Source organism: Oncorhynchus tshawytscha, linkage group LG28 (genome assembly GCF_018296145.1).
Source record: "Oncorhynchus tshawytscha isolate Ot180627B linkage group LG28, Otsh_v2.0, whole genome shotgun sequence".
Classification (NCBI taxonomy): domain Eukaryota; kingdom Metazoa; phylum Chordata; class Actinopteri; order Salmoniformes; family Salmonidae; genus Oncorhynchus; species Oncorhynchus tshawytscha.
In genome coordinates this window covers 5,636,619-5,662,089 of record NC_056456.1, presented here as the reverse complement: position 1 = coordinate 5,662,089, position 25,471 = coordinate 5,636,619, and the positions used below count along the sequence as shown (strand labels likewise).

At 41.9% G+C, this 25,471-nt stretch overlaps 1 protein-coding gene across 27 annotated transcripts in view; it reads left to right on the top strand.

The window, feature by feature from the left end:
* LOC112226551 (muscleblind-like protein 1) overlaps nucleotides 1–25,471 on the top strand; it is a 98,149-nt gene that overhangs the window by 9,060 nt on the left and 63,618 nt on the right. For 5 of the 27 annotated variants that reach the window (XM_042307766.1, XM_042307767.1, XM_042307759.1 and 2 more), the window contains exons 1-2: nucleotides 3,554–4,108; nucleotides 22,037–22,879. In XM_042307766.1, the coding sequence (XP_042163700.1) occupies nucleotides 22,703–22,879 (177 nt within the window). In that variant the 5' untranslated portion in view covers nucleotides 3,554–4,108; nucleotides 22,037–22,702. Of the gene's footprint in view, nucleotides 1–3,541; nucleotides 4,109–4,926; nucleotides 5,082–21,553; nucleotides 21,659–22,036; nucleotides 22,880–25,471 lie in introns of those variants that run through there. The other 22 variants (XM_042307763.1, XM_042307750.1, XM_042307751.1 and 19 more) reach the window with 14 other exon arrangements.

The following is a 25,471-nucleotide window of genomic DNA, read 5'->3' as shown; positions in this document are numbered from 1 at the left end:
CAGCTTTTCTACATTTGTTACGTTACAGCCTTATGTGAAAATGTATTGAATAAAACATGTCCTCATCAAAAACAGGATTGTGTCGAGGCACAGATCTGGGGAAGGGTACCAAAGAATGTCTGCAGCATTGAAGGTCCCCAAGAACACAGTGGCCTCCATCATTCTTAAATGGAAGAAGTTTGGAAACACCAAGACTCTTCCTAGAGCTACCTGCCCAGCCAAACTGAGCAATCGGGGGAGAAGGGCCTTGGTCAGGGAGGTGACCAAGAACCCAATGGTCACGCTGACAGAGCTCCAGACTTCCTCTGTGGAGATCAGAGAAACTTCCAGAAGAACAACCATCTCTGCAGCACTCCACCAATCAGGCCTTTATGGTAGAGTGGCCAGATGGAAACCACTCCTCAGTAAAAGTCACATGACATCCTTAGAGTTTGCCAATAGGCAACTAAAGGACTCTCAGACCATGACAAACAAGATTCTCTGGTATGATGAAACCAAGATTGAACTCTTTGGCCTGAATGCCACGCGTCCTGTCTGGAAGAAACCTGGCACCATCCCTTCGGTGAAGCATGGTGGTGGCAGCATCATATTGTGGGAATGTTTTTTAGCGACAGTGACTGGGAGACTAGTCAGGATCGAGGGAAAGATAAACGGAACAAAGTACAGAGAGATCCTTGATGAAAACCTGCTCCAGAGCTCTCAGGACCTCACACTGGGACAAAGGTTCACCTTCCAACAGGATAGCGAACCTAAGCAAGCACAAGGCCAAGTGACACAGGAGTGGCTTCGGGACAAGTCTCTAAATATCCTTGCGTGGTCCACCCAGAGCCCGGACTTGAACCCAATCAAACATATCTGGAGAGACCTGAAAATAGCTGTGCAGCGATGCTCCCTTCCAACCTGACAGAGCTTGAGAAGATCTTCTGAGGAAAATTGGGGAAACTACCTAAATACAGGTGTGCCAAGCTTGTAGCATCATTCCCAAGAAGTCTCAAGGCTGTAATCGCTGACAAATGTGCTTCTACAAAGTACTGAGTAAAATGTCTAATGTCTGAAGAGGATTAAACATCTGAATATAACAATAGAAGATGAGGTTTTTAAACAATGTCCGCAGAAGATAAGACATTGCTGGAAAGCATAAAGGAACAGCTGAAGATGCTGGATTTTTTGCCTGGGTTATTGGAGGAGGTTGAGGTTGGGAAGGGAACGGGGTTGTTGTGGTTGAGGTTGGGAACGGTTGGTTATTGGAGGAGGTTGAGGTTGGGAAGGGAACGGGGTTGTTGTGGTTGAGGTTGGGAACGGTTGGTTATTGGAGGAGGTTGAGGTTGGGAAGGGAACGGGGTTGTTGTGGTTGAGGTTGGGAACGGTTGGTTATTGGAGGAGGTTGAGGTTGGGAAGGGAACGGGGTTGTTGTTAGGTTGGAGGAGGTTGAGGTTGGGAAGGGAACGGTTGGTTATTGGAGGAGGTTGAGGTTGGGAAGGGAACGGGGTTGTTGTGGTTGAGGTTGGGAACGGTTGGTTATTGGAGGAGGTTGAGGTTGGGAAGGGAACGGGGTTGTTGTGGTTGAGGTTGGGAACGGTTGGTTATTGGAGGAGGTTGAGGTTGGGAAGGAACGGGGTTGGTTTGAGGTTGGAGGAGGTTGAGGTTGGGAACGGTTGGTTATTGGAGGAGGTTGAGGTTGGGAAGGTTGGGAAGGGAACGGGGTTGTTGTGGTTGAGGTTGGGAACGGTTGGTTATTGGAGAGGAGGTTGAGGTTGGGAAGGGAACGGGGTTGTTGTGGTTGAGGTTGGGAACGGTGGGTTATTGGAGGAGGTTGAGGTTGGGAACGGTTGGTTATTGGAGGAGGTTGAGGTTGGGAACGGTTGGGTTATTGGAGGAGGTTGAGGTTGGGAAGGAGGTTGAGGTTGGGAACGGTTGGTTATTGGAGGAGGTTGAGGTTGGGAACGGTTGGTTATTGGAGGAGGTTGAGGTTGGGAACGGTTGGTTATTGGAGGAGGTTGAGGTTGGGAACGGTTGGTTATTGGAGGAGGTTGAGGCCCCCAAGTCAGGAATAGATTACAGCAATAAAACAAAAGAAGAAATAGGAGCTGAAAAGAAATGACTGAAAAGAGAATACCACGATGGAAGCAGAATTACGTGATCTGACGTGCAGAAGAATGAAGAATAATATTATCATAATGGGAGTAAAGGAGGATGAAAATGAAAACTGTCTGGCAACTGAGAATAAAGTGAAGCTTTTCATGAAACGCATTCTCAAGATGACAACCAAACAGGCAGATACAATCGATTTTTAGCAGCAAGGGGGAGAGAAATCTCCATCCAATTGTAGGTAGGCTAACTCATTACAAAATTAAGGTTGCCTTGATACAACGGGGTAGGGATCTGAAGAACAATTTTCCCATGAAATAGTGGAGAGACGACGTGCCCTGTACCCCACTTTCAAAAGGCTCCAAGCAGAGAAGCAGAATGTTTGTCTCATGGTCAATAAGTTGTATGTCAACCACCAATTGTGCAAGGACTCGAAGATTACAACGTGGCTACTTCCACAACATTGCAAAACACTACACATTACAATCCTATATTCGTTTAAAAAAAATGTCATGCATGATGGACTCATCTTTTTTACTCATGGAATATGGAACCTTGGACTATGTAGACTTATAATGGGGTTTAGATTCATGGAAAGGTGAAAATGGGTGCTGGTAGGCGGAGTCTTAAAATTTTTTTTTTTAGAGCAGGGGTTCCCACCTTTCAACTTACTCTTGAAAGTTGTAGTAGTAGAATACACTAGTAGAGTCCTCTTGTCATGTTAGTCATTGCATACCTTAAAGAGCTATTTATAACTTGTCCGAGATATCAAGATGAACTAGTCCATGTCAGCTAACGTTTTTTAGCTAGTTTTTGTAGCTCATATATTTTGTTGTAATGTCTAAGTCACTCAAATATCACATGCATACACATCAGACATGGCAAAATCCACAGAATTGCATGAACATTTGCTTTAAAACTGCAACATTTTCTCTGTACCTCATTATAAAATGTTTAGAATTGCAGTAAATAAGCTTTAAAACCTTTCTCTCCACCAACAAGAGGGGAGTGAACAGTTTTTGTCATGAACAGTGCTTGTGCCCATAGAAAGAGATGTGGCGCGCAGGATGTTCCCCAATACTGTTTTAAAAGCTTATTTCCTGCAATTCTACACATTCTGTCATGCACAATATATAAACTGAACAGTGACTGACCCAAAATCAAACCTTGTGGAATGCCACATGGGTGACAAACTCTTGACCGATTAAATAGGTTCCAAACCAATATAGAACTGGACCGGAGAAGCCAACCCACCTCTCCAGTCTGTCCAGAAGGACATGATGGTCGACAGTGTCGAATGCAGCACACAGAGAGTTGTTTGGCGTCTGTGTTGGCTGTGAGATCATCTACCACTTTAACTAAGGCTGTGCAGGTCTGACAATCTTTCACCTTCTGTCTCGCCCCTCCCTATTTCTCTCTCCCCCTCTTTCTCTCACACCCTTGAAAATAACAGTGTTGATGTAATAGAGCCAGCAGTTCCTGGTTGTTGGTCTAGTAGGTGGAGCGAGCAGACAGACAGAGAGTGAGCGAGAGAGAGAGAGCAGCCAGAAAGCTGCAGCAGAGAGTCTGTATGATTTGTGTTGCCGGATGCAGTCAGTGCTGCCTCCTCCTCCTCCACTCCTCCTCTCCAGCTGCTGCTACAGTGCAGTCGTCCAGCAAGTGGAGCTCTCCTCTGGCTGCAGTAGCCCGGAGCCCAGAGACGCAGCACAGCCACCAACAGGAGCAGGGAAGGGGAGACACTAGCGCACAGAGCCAAGCCAGCAACACACACACACAGTGGCAGGCACTCCTCCTCTCGCACCACACCGTTCTGCGCAGCGCCTTCACTCGTTCGCTTGTTCACTCACTCTCTCACTCACCCCTCCGCCAGATTTCTCCCTCGTTCCACTCTGCTCTGCCTGAGAATGGTCCAGCCGGTGCCTGGGGCTCTTCTGTCGTGGCCTGTCTGAACACACACAAACACACATATACTCAACAGACACACGGATGCGCGAGCACAAACCGAACAGCAATGTGAGAGGTAAGGGTTTCCGGTTTACCCTACTCTCTTTTTTTCTCTTTCTCCCTATCTCCCTCTCTGACGAGGCGACTGTCTTTACTTACAGCAGTATGGTCCAGCCTGTTGTAAGGGAAAGATATGCTGGGGTTTGTTAGCTTTAGGTCTATGTGTGTGTTTGCTTTGCGGGGCACTGGGTTAACATCTGTTTGTTATGTCTTGCGCGCACACACACACACACACACACACACACACACACACACACACACACACACACACACACAGAAACAGAAAATGCATACCAGACTAAATACAGAAGGTCACACAATAGCTTCTATAACTTCTTTCTGTGGCGAACGCTAGAAGCAGGAGTGCGTGTGTGTGTGTGTGTGTGTGTGTAGAAGGCTGTGGTTACTCCGGGAAGCAGGAAAGTGGATCAGTAGTTGGGATACACAGGTTCTATTCCCTCTGTCTGACTCAACAACTCAACATGTTGGAAACCAACGGGCCAACCAGAGTGAGGCTTGGTTTATGACTAAACATAAAAAGGCTTGCCTATTTTCTCTAGCATTCCTTTCTCTCTTTCTCTTTACTTTCCTTCGCTCTGTTTTTTCCCTTTCTCCTCCCAACTCTGAGCGTCAGCCTGGCGGTGATGTGGTTTTTAGCATGCACTCTCAGCGTGTGTGTGCTGTGTAAGGTGAACTCCCCGCCTGCTGCATGTAAATGATGTGTGACATGTGTAGCTGCTGCTACCTTATATGGTGAGCGCTGTATTTCAGTACAGTAAAGCCTTGCCAAACATTCCGGGTCGCGGGAGGAGAGAGTGTGTGAGGGGGTGGCTGTGTCTGTGTGTGTGTGTGAGTGTTTGCCTGCGTCTCTTTGTGTGTGTCTCACAGAGAGGGAGTAACTGAGAGAGTGCGAGAAAAAGAGAGAGAGCGACTCATTGAATGGAAGCTTTTTAGTTTGCGGCGCGGCACTGTTTATTTGGAGCAGCTAAGTAAGTGAATACTACTTTGAACAGCTGAGAGAGATTCACCAATGTTGTCATTTAACGGGTTTTACATGTGTGTGTTCAAGAGTAAAGTAACCCTGTTGTCTGTGTGTTATGATGAGAAGACATGTACTATAGCATTATGACTGGTTCTGCTGTGAAGGGAGACAGTTGCTGGTAGCTACTAGCTAGCACCATTGGGTCCTCCTTCTCTGGGTTTAGACTTTACAGTCCTGGCCTCTCCACTCTCTTCTCCTCCCTTCTGTTCTGTTCGTCTGATGCTTTAAGTTTATGGGCCCTGGCCTCTATTGTCTTCTACTCTCTTATCCTCCCTTCTCCTCTCTACTCAGTTCCCCATTGGTTTCCTCTTGGCGGTGTGTCTGTGGTTGAAGCACCAATGAGGAATTTTGTTGTTGTGAGTTAGATGGTTTGCAGTGGCCCATAGAGATGCACTGCTGATTACGTAGTGGGTTCTGCCTTTCCCTTATGGAATGCTTTTAATCTTTTTTTCATGTCCTTGATTTATACTGGAGATCATGCTGAGATTAAACATGTCTTTGACAAGGGAGAGTCGTCCCAAGACAGCTGTATTTATTCAAATGTATTTATAAAGCCCTTTTTACATCAGCCGATGTCACAAAGTGCAGTACAGAAACCCGGCCTAAAACCCCAAACAGCAAGCAATGCAGATGTAGAAGCACGGTGGCTAGGAAAAACTCCCTAGACAGGCTGGAACCTAGGAAGAAACCTAGAGAGGAACCAGGCTCTGAGGGTTGGCCAGTCCTCTTCTGGCTGTGCCGGGTGGAGATTATATATTTTTATTGTGTTGGGATGTTCAGTTCCTCGTGGAATCATTTGCTGACACATTGTTGTGTGTTTATGTGTGTGTCTCTATGATGTGTGTGTGTGCATTTGTGCGATCATGCATTTTTGCATGTGTTTGTGTGCCTGTGTGTGTATATTTCATAGGTTCAATCATGTGTGTGTGTTTGTGTGTCTGCACATGTGTGAGTGTCTCCCTGTATCTCTCAATGATCTATGCTCTGACCTGAGGACAGGATGAGGGTTCCCTCTAACAGGTTAAGCCTTCATAGGGCGTTTGGGTCTACAGGCATGTTACTACCATGTTACGATTGAGTTTGAACTGAGTTATGCCCCATATTACACCAATATCACACTCCATACTAGGCTGTCATGGCAACGGGGTAGCGGTTGATTCGATCACTGCTATATGGCACAGTCCAAACTTTAATGTTTGTTCAAGGGTTTGGCAAGTTGAATAGTCAAATACTTACTTGCAGCTTACCTGGTTATCGGATTTCATTGTCTTAGGAGTATTATGTCTGGAATGTATGAAAAACATACTGTAGAAGAAATGACAGGCAGGGTTCAGCTGTAGCCTGATCTAAAGACAGCTGTAGTACTCTGTTACTGCAAGGCTATACTGCAAAGCTACTAGTAGAACAATGAATGTCATATTTTTTTTTACATCTGTAAAAATCTCAGGAAGAGAGAACATTTTAAACTGACAGTTTACTTCAGTTATCCATTCTCATTTCATGCCAAACCCACCACCGGTGTGCGTGGCCAAAGAGCTCTATGTTCATGTCATTTGACCAAAGCACAGGTTCCAATCCAAGTGCCAATGCAGTTTAGCAAACTCCAATTGACATTTGTTGGATGACATGAAAATAGAGCTCTTTGGCCACACACACCAGTGGTGGGTTTGGTGTTGAAATTAGAATGCATGAACAGAAAAGGACCCCGTTCCTACTGTAAAATATGGTAGTGGATCTTTGATGTTATGGGGCCATTTTGCTTCCACTTGTCCTGGGGCCCTTGTTAAGGTCAACGGCATCATTAATTTTACCCAGTACCAGGATATTTTTGCCAAAAACCTGGTTGCTTCTGCCAGGAGGCTGAAACTTGACTTCCAGCAAGACAATAACTCCAAACACACATCAAAATCCACAAAGAAATGGTTAATTGGCTACAAATTCAATATTTTTCAATGGCCATCTCAGTCTCCGGACTTGAAACCCATTGAAAACCTGTGGTTTGAATTAAAAAAGGCTGTCAGTCCATAAGAGCAGATGAAGGATATCAAGGATCTGGAAGGATTCTGTATGGAAGAATATCTAAGATCCCTCCCAATGTGTTCTCCAATCTCAGAACACATTTTAGAAAAAGGCTCAGCAACGTTATCCTTGCAAGGTGATGTATTGAAAGTTATTGAAAACAGGGGTGCCAATCATTTTGACCCTTACCTTTTTGACAAAAAACATCTCTCTGAGCAATTGTGTTAGTATAAAATAATATAATTTTGTTGCATACAATATACAGTGCATTCGGGGAGTATTCAGATCCCTTGACTCATAATGACAAAGCAAAAACAGTTTTTTTTAAACATTTATTAAAAAACTAAAACTGAAATATTACAGAAGTTTTCAGACCCTTTACTCTGTACTTTGTCGAAATACCTTTTTCCAGCGATTACCGCCTCAAGTCTTCTTGGGTATGATGATACAAGCTCAGCACACCATTTAAGAATGATGGAGGCCACTGTGTCCTTGGGGACCTTCAATGCTGCAGAAATGTTTTGGTACCCTTCCCCAGATCTGCGCCTCGACACAATCCTTTCTCGGAGTTCTATGGACAATTCCTGTTTTTGCTTTATCATTCTGGAATATTGTGTGTAGATTGCTGAGAATTACAATTTTTTATAGAGGGCTTCTGTCTATTTGAGCTGGTCAGTCTGTGATGCTAATCCTTTTGAACGCTCCTTTTTAAAAATGTATTGTGTAGTGGAGCTGCACAAGTGTTGCTCTCCACTATCTGGAGGATCAAGTTTTGAGATCAGTGGAATTAGAACATGATAGCTAACGAGATGGAGAAAACACCTCTCTCTGGATTACCTCTTCAAACTAAGGTCAACCATGGTATGGCATTCCTGACAGGGAGACCCATCCATCATTTATGATGATGTATACAGGTAAGATAGTCTAGCATTAGCTAGCTACATTTTCAGATATTATATGTTTCTAATTTTGACAAAGTGGTTTATTTCAAGCTAAAGTGTACTGTTAGCTAGCTAGCTAATGTCAGCTGGCTGGCTCCCTAGCTGATGTTATTTTTCGTATCCCAGAGCCTTGCCCATGAGCTTTGCTCACGTGACGTGTTTGATCTTACACTTTGTTTACCTAGCTAGCTACATGTATTAAGTTAAAGTGTACAACACCCATTGAATATGGCTGGTGTCAGTAAACGTTGGCAAAAAAGCGTAATGGAATTGTTGCCAGCAGAGCTGGTTAGGCTGTTTTCATGTTATACAGATGTAAAGCAATCATCGGCCAGAGCGTCAATTGTGCGCTCAGAGAGCGAAACGAGGTGGGTGGGGCTAAAGCTTAAGAGGGTGTGAACGATGCTGTATGGCTGTAGACAAAGAGAAGCTCTTCACTAGATACCAAAACATTCAAAGGCCATTTTCTCAAAAGTGAGTTTACAATTTTATCAACTTTCAAGGCAGAATGACTTTCCCATTGTTCCTAAACTACAGTGTATGATATACCATTTTGTAGCTCTGAGTCTCTACTTTTATCCAATGTAAAAAACACCATTTCAAATTTTGCTACATAAGACCAATTCCAGGTGGTGAGTCACAAATGGGTAAATGACGTTAGTTTCTCGCGGCAGACATACATAAACAAAAATGTACAGAAATGTATACAATAATACCGACATTCGAGGTGTGACCATTTAAACTAAATGTCTATCATTAACATTAAGAAAACATCCCTAACTGAAAAACGGTGGGGTTTTTAAAATCACAAAATTCAAGTCACATCATAGTTATCACAAAACTACCACTATCAGGTCCTGATCATCATCATAAAGGAAGACATTTAAATTAAACAAATACCATACGCAACAATGCTGTAACGCTAGGAGGCAGGGTTGGGCTCAATTATGAATTGTAGAATTGACTCCCATTGAACATATGAGTTGAAATTCGATTTGAATTAGCCAACATCCCACAGGATGTAGAATTTGAATTTGAGTGTGAGTGACAGGAAGTATAATTGAATTCAGTGCAATTCAAAGAAATTCCACTCAGTCATATAATGAGAGTTTTATTGAATCTGACAGGTCACACTTCCAGATACCAAACAATATATCACTTTTATCTGGAAACAATGCTAAAATAGCCAATTATATTTCCACCAACCATTTCATTTGTTTGGCTTCTTTTTGAAGGCCTCAGGGTCAACTTGAGGGTTAAACGAATGCAATAACATACAGGTTTTGTTTTCCTTGATCATTAATTTGAAGTTTGTCCTGAAAATCTATTGTTTCAACAATATTTTATATGCATGTATAAAACAACATTTTTTATGTTTTATGGACAATATGTTTATTTGTATAGACTTAACTTAATATAGAATAGAAGACAAATTTGAATGTCATTGTATTTCACTGAATTCAGTTCTATTTCCTTAAATTCAGATTTGAATTACAATTCTGTATCCTGTTTACTCCTTGAATTCAAGAATTGTATTGTAATTCTTGAGGCATTCTCAATTCTTGAGGCATTCTCAATTCAATTCTGAATTGAGCTTAACCCTGGTAGGAGGAGAAAAAAATACCATTGTTTTATTAACAGGAACTGTAATGCATGAGGGAGAGAGAAGCAGGGAGCTTGGGAGGGGCTGTGCCTTGTGTGTCTGTGAGAGGGGAGCAGAGAGGGGTAAGAGAGAGCAACCAAGTTGACTTACGCTGGTAGACTAACTTATTGTTAGTTATTTATCATCTCATCTGATTACATACTACCTGTCTTGACTGCAACAAACCGAGATAAGCTAGTTAAGATTGCTAGCTAGCAAGCTAAGGTTAGCTAGGCTAATTGAGTCTACATAACTTTAACTGTGTGCTTTCTCCCTTTCCTACAATTGGACAACAACAAGATACACGCGCCACTCTCGTGAGTGGCCCTAGTACTGATCCGAGTACATCTTATATCCACCATACAGTTGAATGTAAATGCATTGGCCACAGACAGAGCAATAACAGATCTGTTATGGTATGTGCAGTTTAATCCCAGACTCTTTAACAGCCACTGAGACACTAATGTAAACGTGAGCCGATAGCCTTCTCATTAGACCATAAGAGAAGCCATTATCCTCCATGTGTCTGTTCATGAGTTTAACACATCCGTGCACCCACACACACACACACACAGTCATTCCGACGGTCACTCACATGGCCACACAGTCGGACATTCACGGCAGCTTAAACACACAACAGGGTACATGCCAGTGTGTGTGTGTGTGTGTGTGTGCGTCGTTAGTGACTGTGTATGTGGGCCACACAACAGATCTCATTGTCTTCGGATCCTCTATTTGCTCTCATTGTAATGAATAGCCATTGTTTGTTGTGCGACGCTAACCAAAAACTCTCACTCTCTTGCTCACACAGAGACAACAGACACACACACACACCACTTCGCCCCATGACAAACCAGGCATATGCTGCAAGAGGCAAGAAAAGGGGATCTAATACTGAGGATGGTTATTATGACGATTATTAGTAGATCAAGTAATTTTGTGTGTTTTTGTATAATACTCACTGATGAGGATGTTGAAGGAAAATATTAAATTGGCTATGAGGAAGGTGTTAGACCTGTCCAGTATAAGACCCTGTGCTGTATTGCTGACCTAACCCAGTGAACCCATAAGACCGTGTTTGGTCCCAGACCTGTCCTTGGCCTGCGGTCATCTCTCTGGTCATAAAAGCTCTCAGTCAACATGGGAAGTGGCGTTGTCAAGGAAACCGTGTTTACTCTGGGATATATGGCTCATGGCTGTGTGTCACAGTGGTGTAGAGGCGGCCCTAGATAAAGTTGCAGTGTGAGTATAAGTGTGTGCGTGTTAACTTAACTGAGAATGTGTGTGCGAATGTATGTGAGTTAGTTTGTGTCAGTGAGTGTGTGTGTGAGGGTGAGCGAGGGTGATATTGACTTCTGATATTTAAAGCACACCAAACAGCCAGGGCTGCGTTATTGCGTTTCCTCCAATGCCTTCAACTCCGAAGGCCTATCTCAGCACACCATCGCCCTGACTCTGACTATGTGCTAGTACCACTCCTTTACTAAAGAACAGGCTGAGGGAAATATAGTGCTGCTGTGTCTTTTTATTTCTGTGAACTGTGCATACAGGCAGCTCTCAGGAAAACTAGTTTCGTTTTGCTAGCACATGCTAATAGTTTGGCTAACATCTCAAATATTTCAGTTCTCTGCTGGCACTATGCATACTTTTCTTCAGACATGCACTTTATTAATTTGTATACTCCATTTTTATGCTTTGGAGGGTGGAAGTATGCAGCTAGAAGCTCGGTTTGTGATTGATGCACAATGTTTAGCAGGGCAAGGCTAATTATCTAGCTAGCATCCAGTTATTCCTCAGGAAGCCTTATCATAACTGTGAACCACACCCTTGGTTTTTGTTGACTGCGAGGCAGTGATAGTGGTTTAGTCACAATAGCAACTCCTATGCCTTCCTGCACAATTCGAACGTAGCCTCGAATGCTGTAGCTTTCCATGTTGTCAGGCTGTCCCCCTCCGAGTCAAAATAGTAGGCTACGCTACATAATGGTTGTCACCTCACCTCCATAGCTTATGAACCTTGTTGTGATACATTTTATAGATAAGGACCTTGTTTTGATTTAATTAGACATATTCTAACACTAAAACCTATTGGCTCCATACTTGCAAACATTAGAAAAAGTTTCAACTTTAAATAACTGTCCAGTGAAAATCTCACTTTTAAAGGTTAATATTCTGTTATGTTTTTGACCCATCCTATCCTTTGTGGCCAATGCATGAAACCCCCATTTGTATCCCAAACAGACGGTTTAAACAATGCTTGCTATTTCATCATAGAGGATGAGCTGGCTAATCAGCAGTCTACTCGCATGAATATCTTTAATGACCGGTATATCCAAACACCATTCTGTTGTTGGGGTACGCACACACCATTCTGTTGTTGGGGTATGCACACACCATTCTGTTGTTGGGGCACGCACACACCATTCTGTTGTTGGGGTATGCACACACCATTCTGTTGTTGGGGCACGCACACACCATTCTGTTGTTGGGGTATGCACACACCATTCTGTTGTTGGGGTATGCACACACCATTCTGTTGTTGGGGTATGCACACACCATTCTGTTGTTGGGGCACGCACACACCATTCTGTTGTTGGGGCACGCACACACCATTCTGTTGTTGGGGTATGCACACACCATTCTGTTGTTGGGGTATGCACACACCATTCTGTTGTTGGGGTATGCACACACCATTCTGTTGTTGGGGTATGCACACACCATTCTGTTGTTGGGGCACGCACACACCATTCTGTTGTTGGGGTACGCACACACCATTCTGTTGTTGGGGTATGCACACACCATTCTGTTGTTGCGGTATGCACACATCATTCCATCAGAGAAAATCTGTTTTTTAATATACTTAATTGCCATTTTTTGGAAGGAAATAGATTTCACTCATGTTGTAAGTCATATTTCAGAGAAATTTGGAAACACTGGACATTTACTTTAAACTTTTTTTCAATAGCAGCCAATTATTATCGTCAATGTAGTTGTACGTAATAAAATGCTTTGTTGATTCATTCTTGCACTATGTGATTAATTATCAGTTCTAAACATGTATTTTTCTTCTCTATGCTCATTATCCCTGTGCGCATATGACAGACAGAGGAAGAGGTGAAGTGAGAGGATATAACCTATTATGGCATGGCCATTGTCATTGAGGTCTTCCATCATACAAAGATGTGTCCTCTATCTCTATGGCCTGCCCTGTCATTGGCTAGAATTGTCCCACCTGATCTCGCCTCTTCCCGTCTTTGAGGACATGTATTTATTTATGTATTTCCATTGTTAAAGCGGTCACTTGACTATCTTGTCAATATAACAGACAATCTTTATCTCCCAGCCCTACTCTCCATCTCTATTTCTCTCTATTTACTCCATCCTTCCACCAGTCTATGTGACCTTGCACCAAGTTCTGAGACCTTGGAGCTCGAGGGACTGTTACCGTTAAGGATTCTGGGACAAAGCAGACCAGACAGTCATATTGAGGGCACAAAGATGGAGAAGTGTAAATGACTGTGTGTGTGAGTGTCTGCGTGCACGTGTGTTTTTCGTATAGATGTGTCCTTGTGTGTTGATGGGAGACAGTTGAAGGAAATAGACAGTAATATAATTAAATGCAGGGAGTCGTGAAGTAAGTGACACGAGATGTCTTTGAATAAATATATCAGTAGCGGTAAAGGAGCGCTGTCCAGGCATGATAGTGACTTAATGAGGCTTATTTATCTCATTGTCTCTGAATAATGTTGTATATGGAACAGTTACCTATCAAATGCTGTTTGGGTCAGTCAACGTCTTGTTATTTAACGTTTCAAATAAACTAATGGTCCAATCAGGACTTGAATATGACTGCATGTCACTTAATACTTTAACATTATTATTTTACGTAGTGATTACACTATCACTCGTATTTCATATGGAACAGTAATTCACTGGTATGTATGCTATGATGCTGGTAAAGCTTCGTCTTGCGTGCCTGTGTGGCAAACACACAATCTCTTGGTCTACAGGTCAGAAAACAAACTATAGCTAGCTGATGGATGCAAATAATATTCTCCCCCCAAAACATAGCTACTGAAACAGATTGTTTTTTTTCTATCTAGTTAGTTAGCTAACTATCTAGCAAGGTGTCGCCATCGGAATACCCCAAATTTATAAAGCAGTTTTCTTATTTGGTTGATGGTCAGACCTGGTCCGGTCAACCCACTAGCCAGAGTATGAAGCTAGCTAGCTGCTATAGCTTGGGGCAACAGCTAGCTGGCTAGCTTGTTTAGTTCATTATCTAGCTAGCTAGTTATTTTCATGAACTAAAGTTTGGTTTCAATAAGAGAACAAGTGGCTATCTAATAGTCACATGGATTCCTAAATCATTGCTAAGAATATTGACAATGACTGCAGTTTCTGGTCATTGTTTTCAGGCTGGTTGCATTGGTGCTAGCTAGGTACCAAGCTACCCCAGAAGTTGCTAATAACACATTTCTTTTTTTACCTTTATTTAACTAGGCAAGTCAGTTAAGAACAAATTCTTATTTTACAATGTCGGCCTACCCCGGCCAAACCCTCCCCTAACCCGGACATATGTATCAAATATATTTCTGAGTGACTGTCTTACTGCAACCGAAGTCAACGTAGTAGGGAGACAGCCTACCTCCAGTTTACAAACTGTCATCGATGTTAACAAAATGCTTGATGGAATATAACTTGCAGGGGGGAATGGGGGTCATGACCCCTCCCAATTTTAGAGACTGGTCAATTTGATTGATAGGAAATTATTTTCCCATTTTCTCTATTTACACCACACTGTGCTACTCAGTGCCCCCCCCCCCACACACACACACCTCTAATTATGCTTTTGGTTTGGCCCACTTCTCAAAAGCTGTGGTTTGTGGAGGCTTGTAAGGAGAATGGAGATGCACAATAACTCCTCTCTTTAACTCTCCTCTCTCATCTTTTTAACAAACCCTCAAATCTGTGAGTTAACTTGAAACAAATAAAATAGTACCGTCAAATGTAACATGGTCAATTCATAACCACTAATAAGAATTATATAGAAAAGTATGTTTTTCAAATGGAAAAGGTTTCTATTGCGAAGTGACAATGCACATCTTGCTTATGAGCGCTATTTCTCAAAATGAGAAATTTGTTATAATTTGTTATTTAGTTAATTTGTTATATTGGTATTTTTGGTAGTATTATAAACCTTAAAATATCTAGTTTCTAGAATTAGAGAAGAGCTGTTTCTATGAACCTTAGGCAGTAGGCCTGCAAGCCTGTTTCTCTCCCCAGTCAGAGGCAACAGCAGCAACCTATCCTCCTTCTTTATGCCTATTTGAAGGCCAACATTGAGGATGGAAAGCACTAATCATGTTCATGCAACCTAATAATCACCAACAGAACACATCCTGAACCAACTTTAGTTTATATTTCTATTTGAAAATCTACAACAGAGATTGGCCCACTCTAGTCTTCATTGCAACATTGCACAGCAGTTTCTCCTTTATGATTTTTTTTATTTCAATATGGTAGGGAAACCAAGTACTGGTGTTTGTATGTACTTGATGAGTAAAAGTTTGAATTATTAACTACAATTGAATAATTGTGTTGTGCCTATACCATATTGTTTGTGAAACAATAGTAGCAGATCATGCATTTTGGAAAGGTGAGGGGGAATGGGGGTCACAGGATGTTCCCCATGATGAAAGGGGGCCATGAGAGAAAAGGTTTAGGAAGCATTGATCTAGGTAATGATTAGCACAAATACAGATTGGCAACTCCATGCTTAAGCCTATTTATTTATTCAATTTTGCTGGGCTACAGGTGCTAATGTGTATTGGTAAATAGCACAGCAAGCCTGATGATATGGACCAATATGTTGTTTGGCTCATTTATGGAGAGGGTAATTATATTTTAGATGGTGTCAGCATAATGTTTATTTTAATTCATTTTGGAGTTGTAAAGTCATCAGAACTGACTTTCTCAGTCGTTCTACAAACAAATGACACGCCAAGCGTGGAAAGGGTACAAAAACGGGTTATGACATTTAAATTTAGTTAAAGCAGAGGTATGGTGGTTACTTTCTGAACTGTTAGACCAACTTAGACCAGCAGTTTAAAGTAATACAGAAATTATTGGTATTTCAGTTATGGTTGAAAAAGACATATTGTGTGCTTAAAAAATTGAAAAAAGTATTTTATTTTATGCTAATGATATTGCTCAAAAATAGATTTGTTTATCAAGTATTGGACACGTAGAGCTTAATAAAGAGCAGTGATTGGCCATTGGAAGGGATCTTAGACCAGATCCCTGATATCCTCAGTCTGCGCTTATGGACTGCCCTCTTCTTTTCAATTTACAGTTTTTTAATGGGCTTCAAATTCAGCGCACACAACATTCTATAATACAACTGTGTCATTTGACGTGTGAAATTAAAAGCTCATTTGATGCATCCAATAGTGTTATTTTGACACATAAAGACCTGAACGGCCTTCCATAGCTACCTGCCAAGCTGACTGACTACCACAACCCACGGAAACCATAGAAATGGCTGGAGAATCTGACACACATTATAGTCAGTAATTCATTAATTTGATTAGTAATCAAATTGAAAAGAGTAAATTGCTAATATAATTTGTCATTGAAGTTTGGTTTCTAAGATAAGGAATTTAGGGATTTATTTCTTTAATTTTGTGTTGAGCTACTTTGTGTTAATTTCCTATTTGAAAATGTATCCACCTCACTAGCGTTAAAATTAGCTATGAGAAAGCTTCAGAAATAAATACGTCTTAACATCAACACGCTCTGAAGCTCAAACTACATCCACCTCCATAATAAAACAACAGACAGATCAAACTTGGCCAAACAGACTTTTTCAATGGAATTAAGATTAAACATTGTGCAGCAGTTTTGAAACAGATTCAAAGTCAGATTAGAAAATAATGTATATTTTCTGTTTGCTGTTTTGGGCTTTTCTCTTTCGAAGGTGTGTATTCCGTTCGGTGTCTTCCTGTCACGCCCTGATCTGTTTCAACGGTCTTTGTGCTTGTCTCCACCCCCCTCCAGGTGTCACCCATCTTTCCCATTATCCCCTGTGTATTTATACCTGTGTTCTCTGTTTGTCTGTTGCCAGTTCGTTTTGTTCGTAGGACCTACCAGCATTTTGTTTCTCTGCTCCTGTTCCTTGCTCCTGTTTTTTAGTTTCCCGGTTCTGCCCGCCCTGACCCTGCCTGTCGTCCTGTACCTTTGCCCCACTACTCTGGATTACTGACCTCTGCCTGACCTGATCCTGCCTGCTGTTCCGGTGTCTTACACCATCTCTGGATTATTGACCCCTGCTTGCCTTGACCTGTCATTTGCCTGCCCGTTTAAAGAATACACTTTTGTTTCTTCAACACTGTCTGCACCTGGGTCATACCTTAAAACGTGATACTTCAAAGTATGTGTGTGTTGTCTTTCGGTTCCAAAGTGTCTATGTTGTTATCATTCAGTGTGTTTGGGTTCCAAAGGTCATAGTTTTCAACCTTAAGGGCCCTTTTCATTTGAGCCTGCATGAAGTCATCCAAGGTGAAGCCTTGTTTACTCAACCCCCTCATCTCTCTCTCTCGCTTTCTCTCGCTCTCTCTCTCTTCCCTTATCCCCCCACACACACTCTCTTTCTCTGAAACTATGATGCTCAGCTCTCTGTAAAAATACATCCATGTTTGCCGGGTCATGGTGACACATGGTGTCCTTCAGAGATGTGATACAGAATGTTGCAAAGTGGTTTTGTAGCGTTGCTGAATGTGCATATCATTGCTGAATGTGCACAACCTGTTCTAGGAAATTGAATTCTCTTGAGAGGGTGTAGCACTGGCCCTGCTCGGATAATAAGAGGGCAAACGGCCCCGTGACTCAAATCCCACCGGGCACAGATGTCAGTTCAACGTCTAGTTTTGATTTACTTTTGGTTGAGTTGTAAACTAAGGTGAATTCAATGTGAAATCAATGAAAACTGTAATCATGCCATTGGATTTAGGTGAAAAGTTTGGAGGAAAAAAATACAAAATTCCCTAACTTATGGCTTTTTGCCATCAATGTGCACTTTTTGCAAATCCAATCAGTTTTACATGTTGATTCAACGTGATCACATAGATTTTTGTTGTTGAAATTACATGGAAACAACCAGTTTTAGCCCAGTGGGATGTATCAAATTCCCATGGCAAACACAATAGTTTCATTATAAACAAACACTTTTCACTAGGGCTGTCCCTGACTAAAATACATTTTAAAAGGTCTATTTTTCCATATATAGACACACCCGATGTGTTTTAATAAAATCAACTATATGCTTGCCTGATGCTGTGTGATGAAATAAGATACAAATGACTCAAGAGGGAGCAAGATAACCAGAAGAGAAAAACTTTAACCTGACCCGACCATCCTCCTCCCGTTCCTGCTGGCTTTCGCAGATTCTGCCATTACTCCTGAAGTTGCTTGTAATAGGCTACACGAGGAGTCTGCAATCTTTCTCATGTGGAATGCCAATTTATCTAACAATTTCTACCAATCTGTGTGTCAGTTATGGTTTTCATATGCACATTTTCGTGGAACAGTTTAATTTAATTTCTAATAAAGGCTTCGTGTCTCACAATCATTGTCATGTGGTTAATCAAAATTCTATACAAATCTAAATGAAAATGATACAAACCTAAAGTTACTTCTATTGCCATTGCCATCTATGTAAAATTAGCCTACATAAATCTAACAGCCTGCAGGTAGAAAATGTCCTGATAAAAATAAATATCCTATAAATCACATTGGCTGATTCCATGTCTGCAACGAACTTGAAACATTGTATCATAGTTCAACCAACTTTTGTGGGTCCAGCCCAAAGCTTTCTGTAGCAAACTTGCAACATTGTATAAAATCTTCTGGGCCCTCAGAGTTTCCGCCCCAGTGAGCTCTGAATAGACACACACAGCTGTAGGCTATTTTGCGCGATAGATAAGAGCTCATCAGGTATACCTACAGTGCCTTGCGAAAGTATTCGGCCCCCTTGAACTTAGCGACCTTTTGCCACATTTCAGGCTTCAAACAAAGATATAAAACTGTATTTTTTTGTGAAGAATCAACAACAAGTGGGACACAATCATGAAGTGGAACGACATTTATTGGATATTTCAAACTTTTTTAACAAATCAAAAACTGAAAAATTGGGCGTGCAAAATTATTCAGCCCCCTTAAGTTAATACTTTGTAGCGCCACCTTTTGCTGCGATTACAGCTGTAAGTCGCTTGGGGTATGTCTCTATCAGTTTTGCACATCGAGAGACTGAAATTTTTTCCCATTCCTCCTTGCAAAACAGCTCGAGCTCAGTGAGGTTGGATGGAGAGCATTTGAACAGCAGTTTTCAGTTCTTTCCACAGATTCTCGATTGGATTCAGGTCTGGACTTTGACTTGGCCATTCTAACACCTGGATATGTTTATTTTTGAACCATTCCATTGTAGAATTTGCTTTATGTTTTGGATCATTGTCTTGTTGGAAGACAAATCTCCGTCCCAGTCTCAGGTCTTTTGCAGACTCCATCAGGTTTTCTTCCAGAATGGTCCTGTATTTGGCTCCATCCATCTTCCCATCAATTTTAACCATCTTCCCTGTCCCTGCTGAAGAAAAGCAGGCCCAAACCATGATGCTGCCACCACCATGTTTGACAGTGGGGATGGTGTGTTCAGGGTGATGAGCTGTGTTGCTTTTACGCCAAACATAACGTTTTGCATTGTTGCCAAAAAGTTCAATTTTGGTGTCACCTGACCAGAGCACCTTCTTCCACATGTTTGGTGTGTCTCCCAGGTGGCTTGTGGCAAACTTTAAACGACACTTTTTATGGATATCTTTAAGAAATGGCTTTCTTCTTGCCACTCTTCCATAAAGGCCAGATTTGTGCAATATACGATTGATTGTTGTCCTATGGACAGAGTCTCCCACCTCAGCTGTAGATCTCTGCAGTTCATCCAGAGTGATCATGGGCCTCTTGGCTGCATCTCTGATCAGTCTTCTCCTTGTATGAGCTGAAAGTTTAGAGGGACGGCCAGGTCTTGGTAGATTTGCAGTGGTCTGATACTCCTTCCATTTCAATATTATCGCTTGCACAGTGCTCCTTGGGATGTTTAAAGCTTGGGAAATCTTTTTGTATCCAAATCCGGCTTTAAACTTCTTCACAACAGTATCTTGGACCTGCCTGGTGTGTTCCTTGTTCTTCATGATGCTCTCTGCGCTTTTAACGGACCTCTGAGACTATCACAGTGCAGGTGCATTTATACAGAGACTTGATTACACACAGGTGGATTGTATTTATCATCATTAGTCATTTAGGTCAACATTGGATCATTCGGAGATCCTCACTGAACTTCTGGAGAGAGTTTGCTGCACTGAAAGTAAAGGGGCTGAATAATTTTGCACGCCCAATTTTTCAGTTTTTGATTTGTTAAAAAAGTTTGAAATATCCAATAAATGTCGTTCCACTTCATGATTGTGTCCCACTTGTTGATTCTTCACAAAAAAATACAGTTTTATATCTTTATGTTTGAAGCCTGAAATGTGGCAAAAGGTCGCAAAGTTCAAGGGGGCCGAATACTTTCGCAAGGCACTGTATTTTATGACTTTCCACTGGATCAGAGCATGACATTTTTCTTTTACACCCCCCTTTGTTTTTATACCGCTTCCACTCACTTTTTTTCCACACCTATGCATAGTTACTTTACAAGTTACCTTGACTAACCTGTCAACCTGCACATTGACTCAGTACCGGTACCCCCTGTATATAGCCCCGTAATTGTCTTGTGTTACTTTTTAATTTGATTTTGTAAATATTTTCTTAACTCTATTTCTTGTTGGTTAAGGGCTTGTAAGTAAGCATTTCATGGTAAGGTCTACCTGTTGTATTTGGCGCATGTGACAAATAAAATTGATTTGATCTGATATACGTTATCAGGTGCCCGTCCTTATTCAACATTGACAGTAGCGCTCCAAACAAAAGACAATGACTAAATTGACAAAACACTTAAATGTAATGAAATAAAACAAAAATCACTTCTCACAAGTGTAGCATAGGTTGTGCGCTCTGCAAACTACGTGTCCACTCTGACAATGAGAGCGGTAAAATACTGTAACAAAAGTATAATGCATAAACAGAAATGACCATGACCAACAGTGGGAAAAGGGAATTGACAAGTAATCATAGGTACTGTTTGGCCAGTGATCTCAATCTGTGATTTGACTCTTTTTACGTTCTTATAACTAGCACTTCATTAATTGGTGGTAATTCACTATGATGGTATGATAATTACTTTTGGCATGTCGTTTTATTGTAGAGGTTTCATTTCTTTCTGGACATGCTTGAGTAGGTTTCCTTTCTCAGGAAGCAAGGTTTTATTTGATCGGTTGTGAAATTTGGTAAATTGTGCAAGAGAAACAAACTCATCATCATTGTCTGCTTCCAGGACTAAGATAGTTGTCATGGCAGGGAAACTGATTATCTTGGCCTGGGCTTATCTCTTTCTCTCTGGCTTTGGGTTTCTTTTTCTCACTTTTTAATTCCCCCTTTTCTCTCACTCTCTCTCTCTGACTCACTTTTTAACTAACCCTTTTCTCTTCCTCGCAGGTTCTCCTCCCCCCTCATTTTCTCCTCCCTCTCTCTCTCTCTCTCTCTGGTGGCAGTCAGTCAGCCAGGTCGACCTCGCCTTGGCTCCACCCCTCCCATTCACCTGGCACTCGGCCCAGAATGTTGCTGCAATTCCGCCCACTCTCATTGGTCCCCGCACACACACACCGCTTCTGAGAAAGGGAAATTACCACCCTCCCCTCCAGTTCCCGCTGCTTTCGCTCTCTTTCTCTCTTACTTTCTCTTTTAAATAGATTTGCCACGTCTGGTTGTGCAGTGCTCAACTGTAAGTGATATGGGGTTTGATTAGATTTTCCGACTGAAAGAGTGCTTTGTACATGCTGTTTGTGTGTGGTACGGCGTGGTGTGTGTGTGTAATGTTTGTGGGAGTACGGAGGGTGAAAGTTTTATTTGTTTTAGCAGTCACTCTTGCATGGCTGACATTTCTACACATTATCTGTTCCCACAGCTGCATAGATGGGTTCTAGAGACTGAAGAGAATGAATAAGGGAAAGTAGCGTGCTCTTGGAAAATAACTATATCATGCTCTAGGAGTTTCCACTGAGGAATGAATGGAGGCATAAATCAAGTCTAAATCGATTCTGTGGAAGTATATATCACCAAGCTAATGTCTCCCTCTCCCTGTCTCTCTCGTTCTCTACAGAGGAAGTGCCTTCCCTGACATCTGCTGCAGCTTCGATCCGCTTCTAGAGCAGAAGCTCCACCCTCCCCCCCCGCCTCGCTTGCTGCCACGATAACGCGAGCACAAGGATACCAACCACACCCCTCGTCACGGCCCACGCCTAAAAAAATCCACGCCCAGACCTGCACCAGCCCCATCGTCACCAGGCTTACTGCCCTAAGCCTTCACCTGCCCTCCCGTACCACCCTACCCCAGAAAGCCACTCTCCTTCTGGGCCCAGCCTCTCTCTTTCAGACCCCTCAGTGTCTCTAATCTCCATTGATCTCCATTCAGTCACAGCCTACAACACTGTTGTAGTCAGGAAAGAAGGATCTGAAGAGTGAACTTTCCCTCTGGGTTACATGCTGATTGGTGAGATACAAGTTGAGACAAACAGTGGTAGAGTCATTCTCTGCTCAGATCATTGTCTGTTGAGTGTGTTCTCAATGCTTTAAGGAAGGTAATAACATACACACAACAATTTTAAAACACATTTCACCTATCGCCTTGATACATCCACTCGGATCTTTCAGAAGAATAAGGTGTAGCGGATATATCCAACCAAAGGGGACACACACCAACACACACATCACGCTTTAGCCCGATTCGGACGGATTACTATTATTTTCCTGGACTGTCTTTGTGACCATGGCGCACATGAACATGGCGCACATGCGGGACACAAAATGGCTGACACTGGAGGTGTGTCGGGAGTTCCAGAGAGGCACGTGCTCACGCTCCGACCAGGAGTGTAAGTTCGCCCACCCAGCCAAGAGCTGCCAGGTGGAGAATGGACGAGTCATTGCCTGCTTCGACTCCCTCAAGGTAAGAAGAAAGGTGATACGACACAGGATGAAGCTGTGGGCTACGGCCATATGTGGTGCTGTGATTTGATTGTCTGGCATAATGAATGATCAAGGGGTCAGGGGTTAATTAAGAGAAAGGAGAGGTCCTGGGGAGTTTATTGGTTTATTGTTTTATTCAATCTGATTAGTTGTAAGGCATACATTAGAAACAGCTACCCTGCCTGGGGTCCACACAGAACACAACACAATACAGAAGCACATGCAAACCGACACAACAACATAGAGACATTAACTCACAGTTTTAAAAGTTAACTCATACCCACAGGAGTACGAAGCCTGAGAAAGGTTTTGACTGAATGAGCAATGAAAACACCATAATTTATGGTGTGGTTTCAAACAGCACTGTATAAACCGAAACATTCTCTCAACCACCAACATACATTGTGTATTGTCATGAATACGTTTTTTTTTAACACAGTGAGGGGTTCTCATTCAAATACCCGTTTCAATGTCTCACATTGGGATTGGCTGCAAGCAGATTACTACCATAAAGAACAAATCACACGATGTCTGTCAGAGAAAGGGTGAACACATTTAAAATACCAAAATGTGGGACAACAGGATGATTTTACAGGACAGTGTAGTCTATATGAATACAACATGTTGGCAGCATCGCATGGCAATCATTTGATCTTAATTAGTTTCATGGGAATATGCATTTAGATCTTCTTGAATTACTTTTTTGTGAGTGAATTAGAGCAGATGGTGTTATCAGACTATATAGTCTTCCTGTAGGACTATATTGTTTCAATCTAAGCAAATTCTGCTTAGTGGCGAGCGCTGTTGAGTTTTGGCCGCATGAGAATTTATTTTTGACTACAGTATTCCGAAGGTGGTGTTTTTGATGTAACGTTATACTATGCTATTATATTTGGTTTTGTTATGTAAAATACAAATGAATCATTATGTCATCTTCCAAGACGTTGATTCAGCTTTGATCTAACTTTACTAAAAGATGAGCACCATTGTGAGAAGATCACTATTGTGAGAAGTGGCGGAATGCACCCCTGCTCAAAAATTTGGTGATGCAGAAATGAGAGACGTGTGGTTGTTTTATGAAAATATGGGAATATTTGGCCAAGGATACATATCTGGTTGGTCTCAGGGAATGTAAAACAGTCAGAAACTGAGATTTAAAACGAGATTGAGTGAAGTAGCAGCAAATACATTGAATAAGCAGCTAATGAGCATGGAGAGCCTCACAAGTTTGACGAAATAACCTTCTATCTTTTAGTCTAATACGGCTATTTTACTTACTTGTAGCTTTTTGTCAGAAGCACATGTTTTGTAAGTAGTTAGGCATAACGGTCCTCTCCAAGTTTAGCTGGAATTTAGGCCCAAAATATTTGAGAAATGTGATTGGTTGACGATGGGCCTATGACATTGGCCGACGTATCATCTTACGCTGCACAGAATATCAGATCTCAACAATTTGAGATATGTCTTTCCCTGACAGACTGACCAGGTGAATCCAGGTGAAAGCTATGACACCCTTATTGATATCACCTGGTAAATCCACTTCAATCAGTGTATATGAAGGGGAGGAGACAGGTTAAAGAAAGATTGGTAATGCTTGAAACAATTGTGTTTGTGTATTGTGATTGTGTATGTGTGCCATTCAGACAAGACAAAATATTAAAGTGCCTTTGAACGGGGTATGGTTGTAAGTGCCAGGCACACAGGTTTGAGTGTGTCAAAATCTGCTGGGTTTTTCACATTTAACAGTTTCCTGTGTGTATCAAGCATTGGAGTCAACATGGGCCAGCATCACTGTGGAACGCTTTCGACACCTTGTAGTCCATGTCCCAGCGAATTGAGGCTGAACAAAATTGCACCCCATTTTGCCCGAATTGAGGGCAAAATGGGGTGCAACTCAATATTAGAAAGGTGCTCCTAATGTTTTGTACACTTAGTGTATATATTTTCATAAGCACAACGTAACTGCAACAGACAGGATGGAATGTCTGATTGAAATACGGGACAAATCGACTTAAACATTTTTTTGTGGTGTTTGAATTTCATTGATAAAATGCAGGACATGATTGTTTGGTTGCGGGACTCAGGAAAAAGGGTAAAAATGCGGGACATGTGGTCACCCTAGTCGGAGACAAACAGGTAAAGTGGCGAATGCGGTGAGACCCTTCCTCTTTATAATTTATAAAGCCTGTTTCACGTTAGCCATAAGCATTATGTTGCACAGGATGTCATGCATTTCAATGGGGGCGTCAAAGTGGAAACGCAACGCCTCCTTGCAGTTGAAGGCTCCCGTTGAGACACCACATACTTTTACATTTTTCAAACTTTGCATCGTCTTCCACCCAGCCAGAGTACGTGGAAAAACAGGAAGTTACCAAACCACAGAATAAATGAAAATGTATGGTTTTCGGTGATGGCTTTATGCGATAGCTAGCAGCGTGTGAACAATTACCCATTCCCATAAGTGAAACTAATTTAATAGTAATGTCAAATAATACACAACTGTTTGGCCAATTGTATTATATGGCTATTGCCTCCCGTTTAAGTTGATTGTGATGATAATTCATAGGTGGAG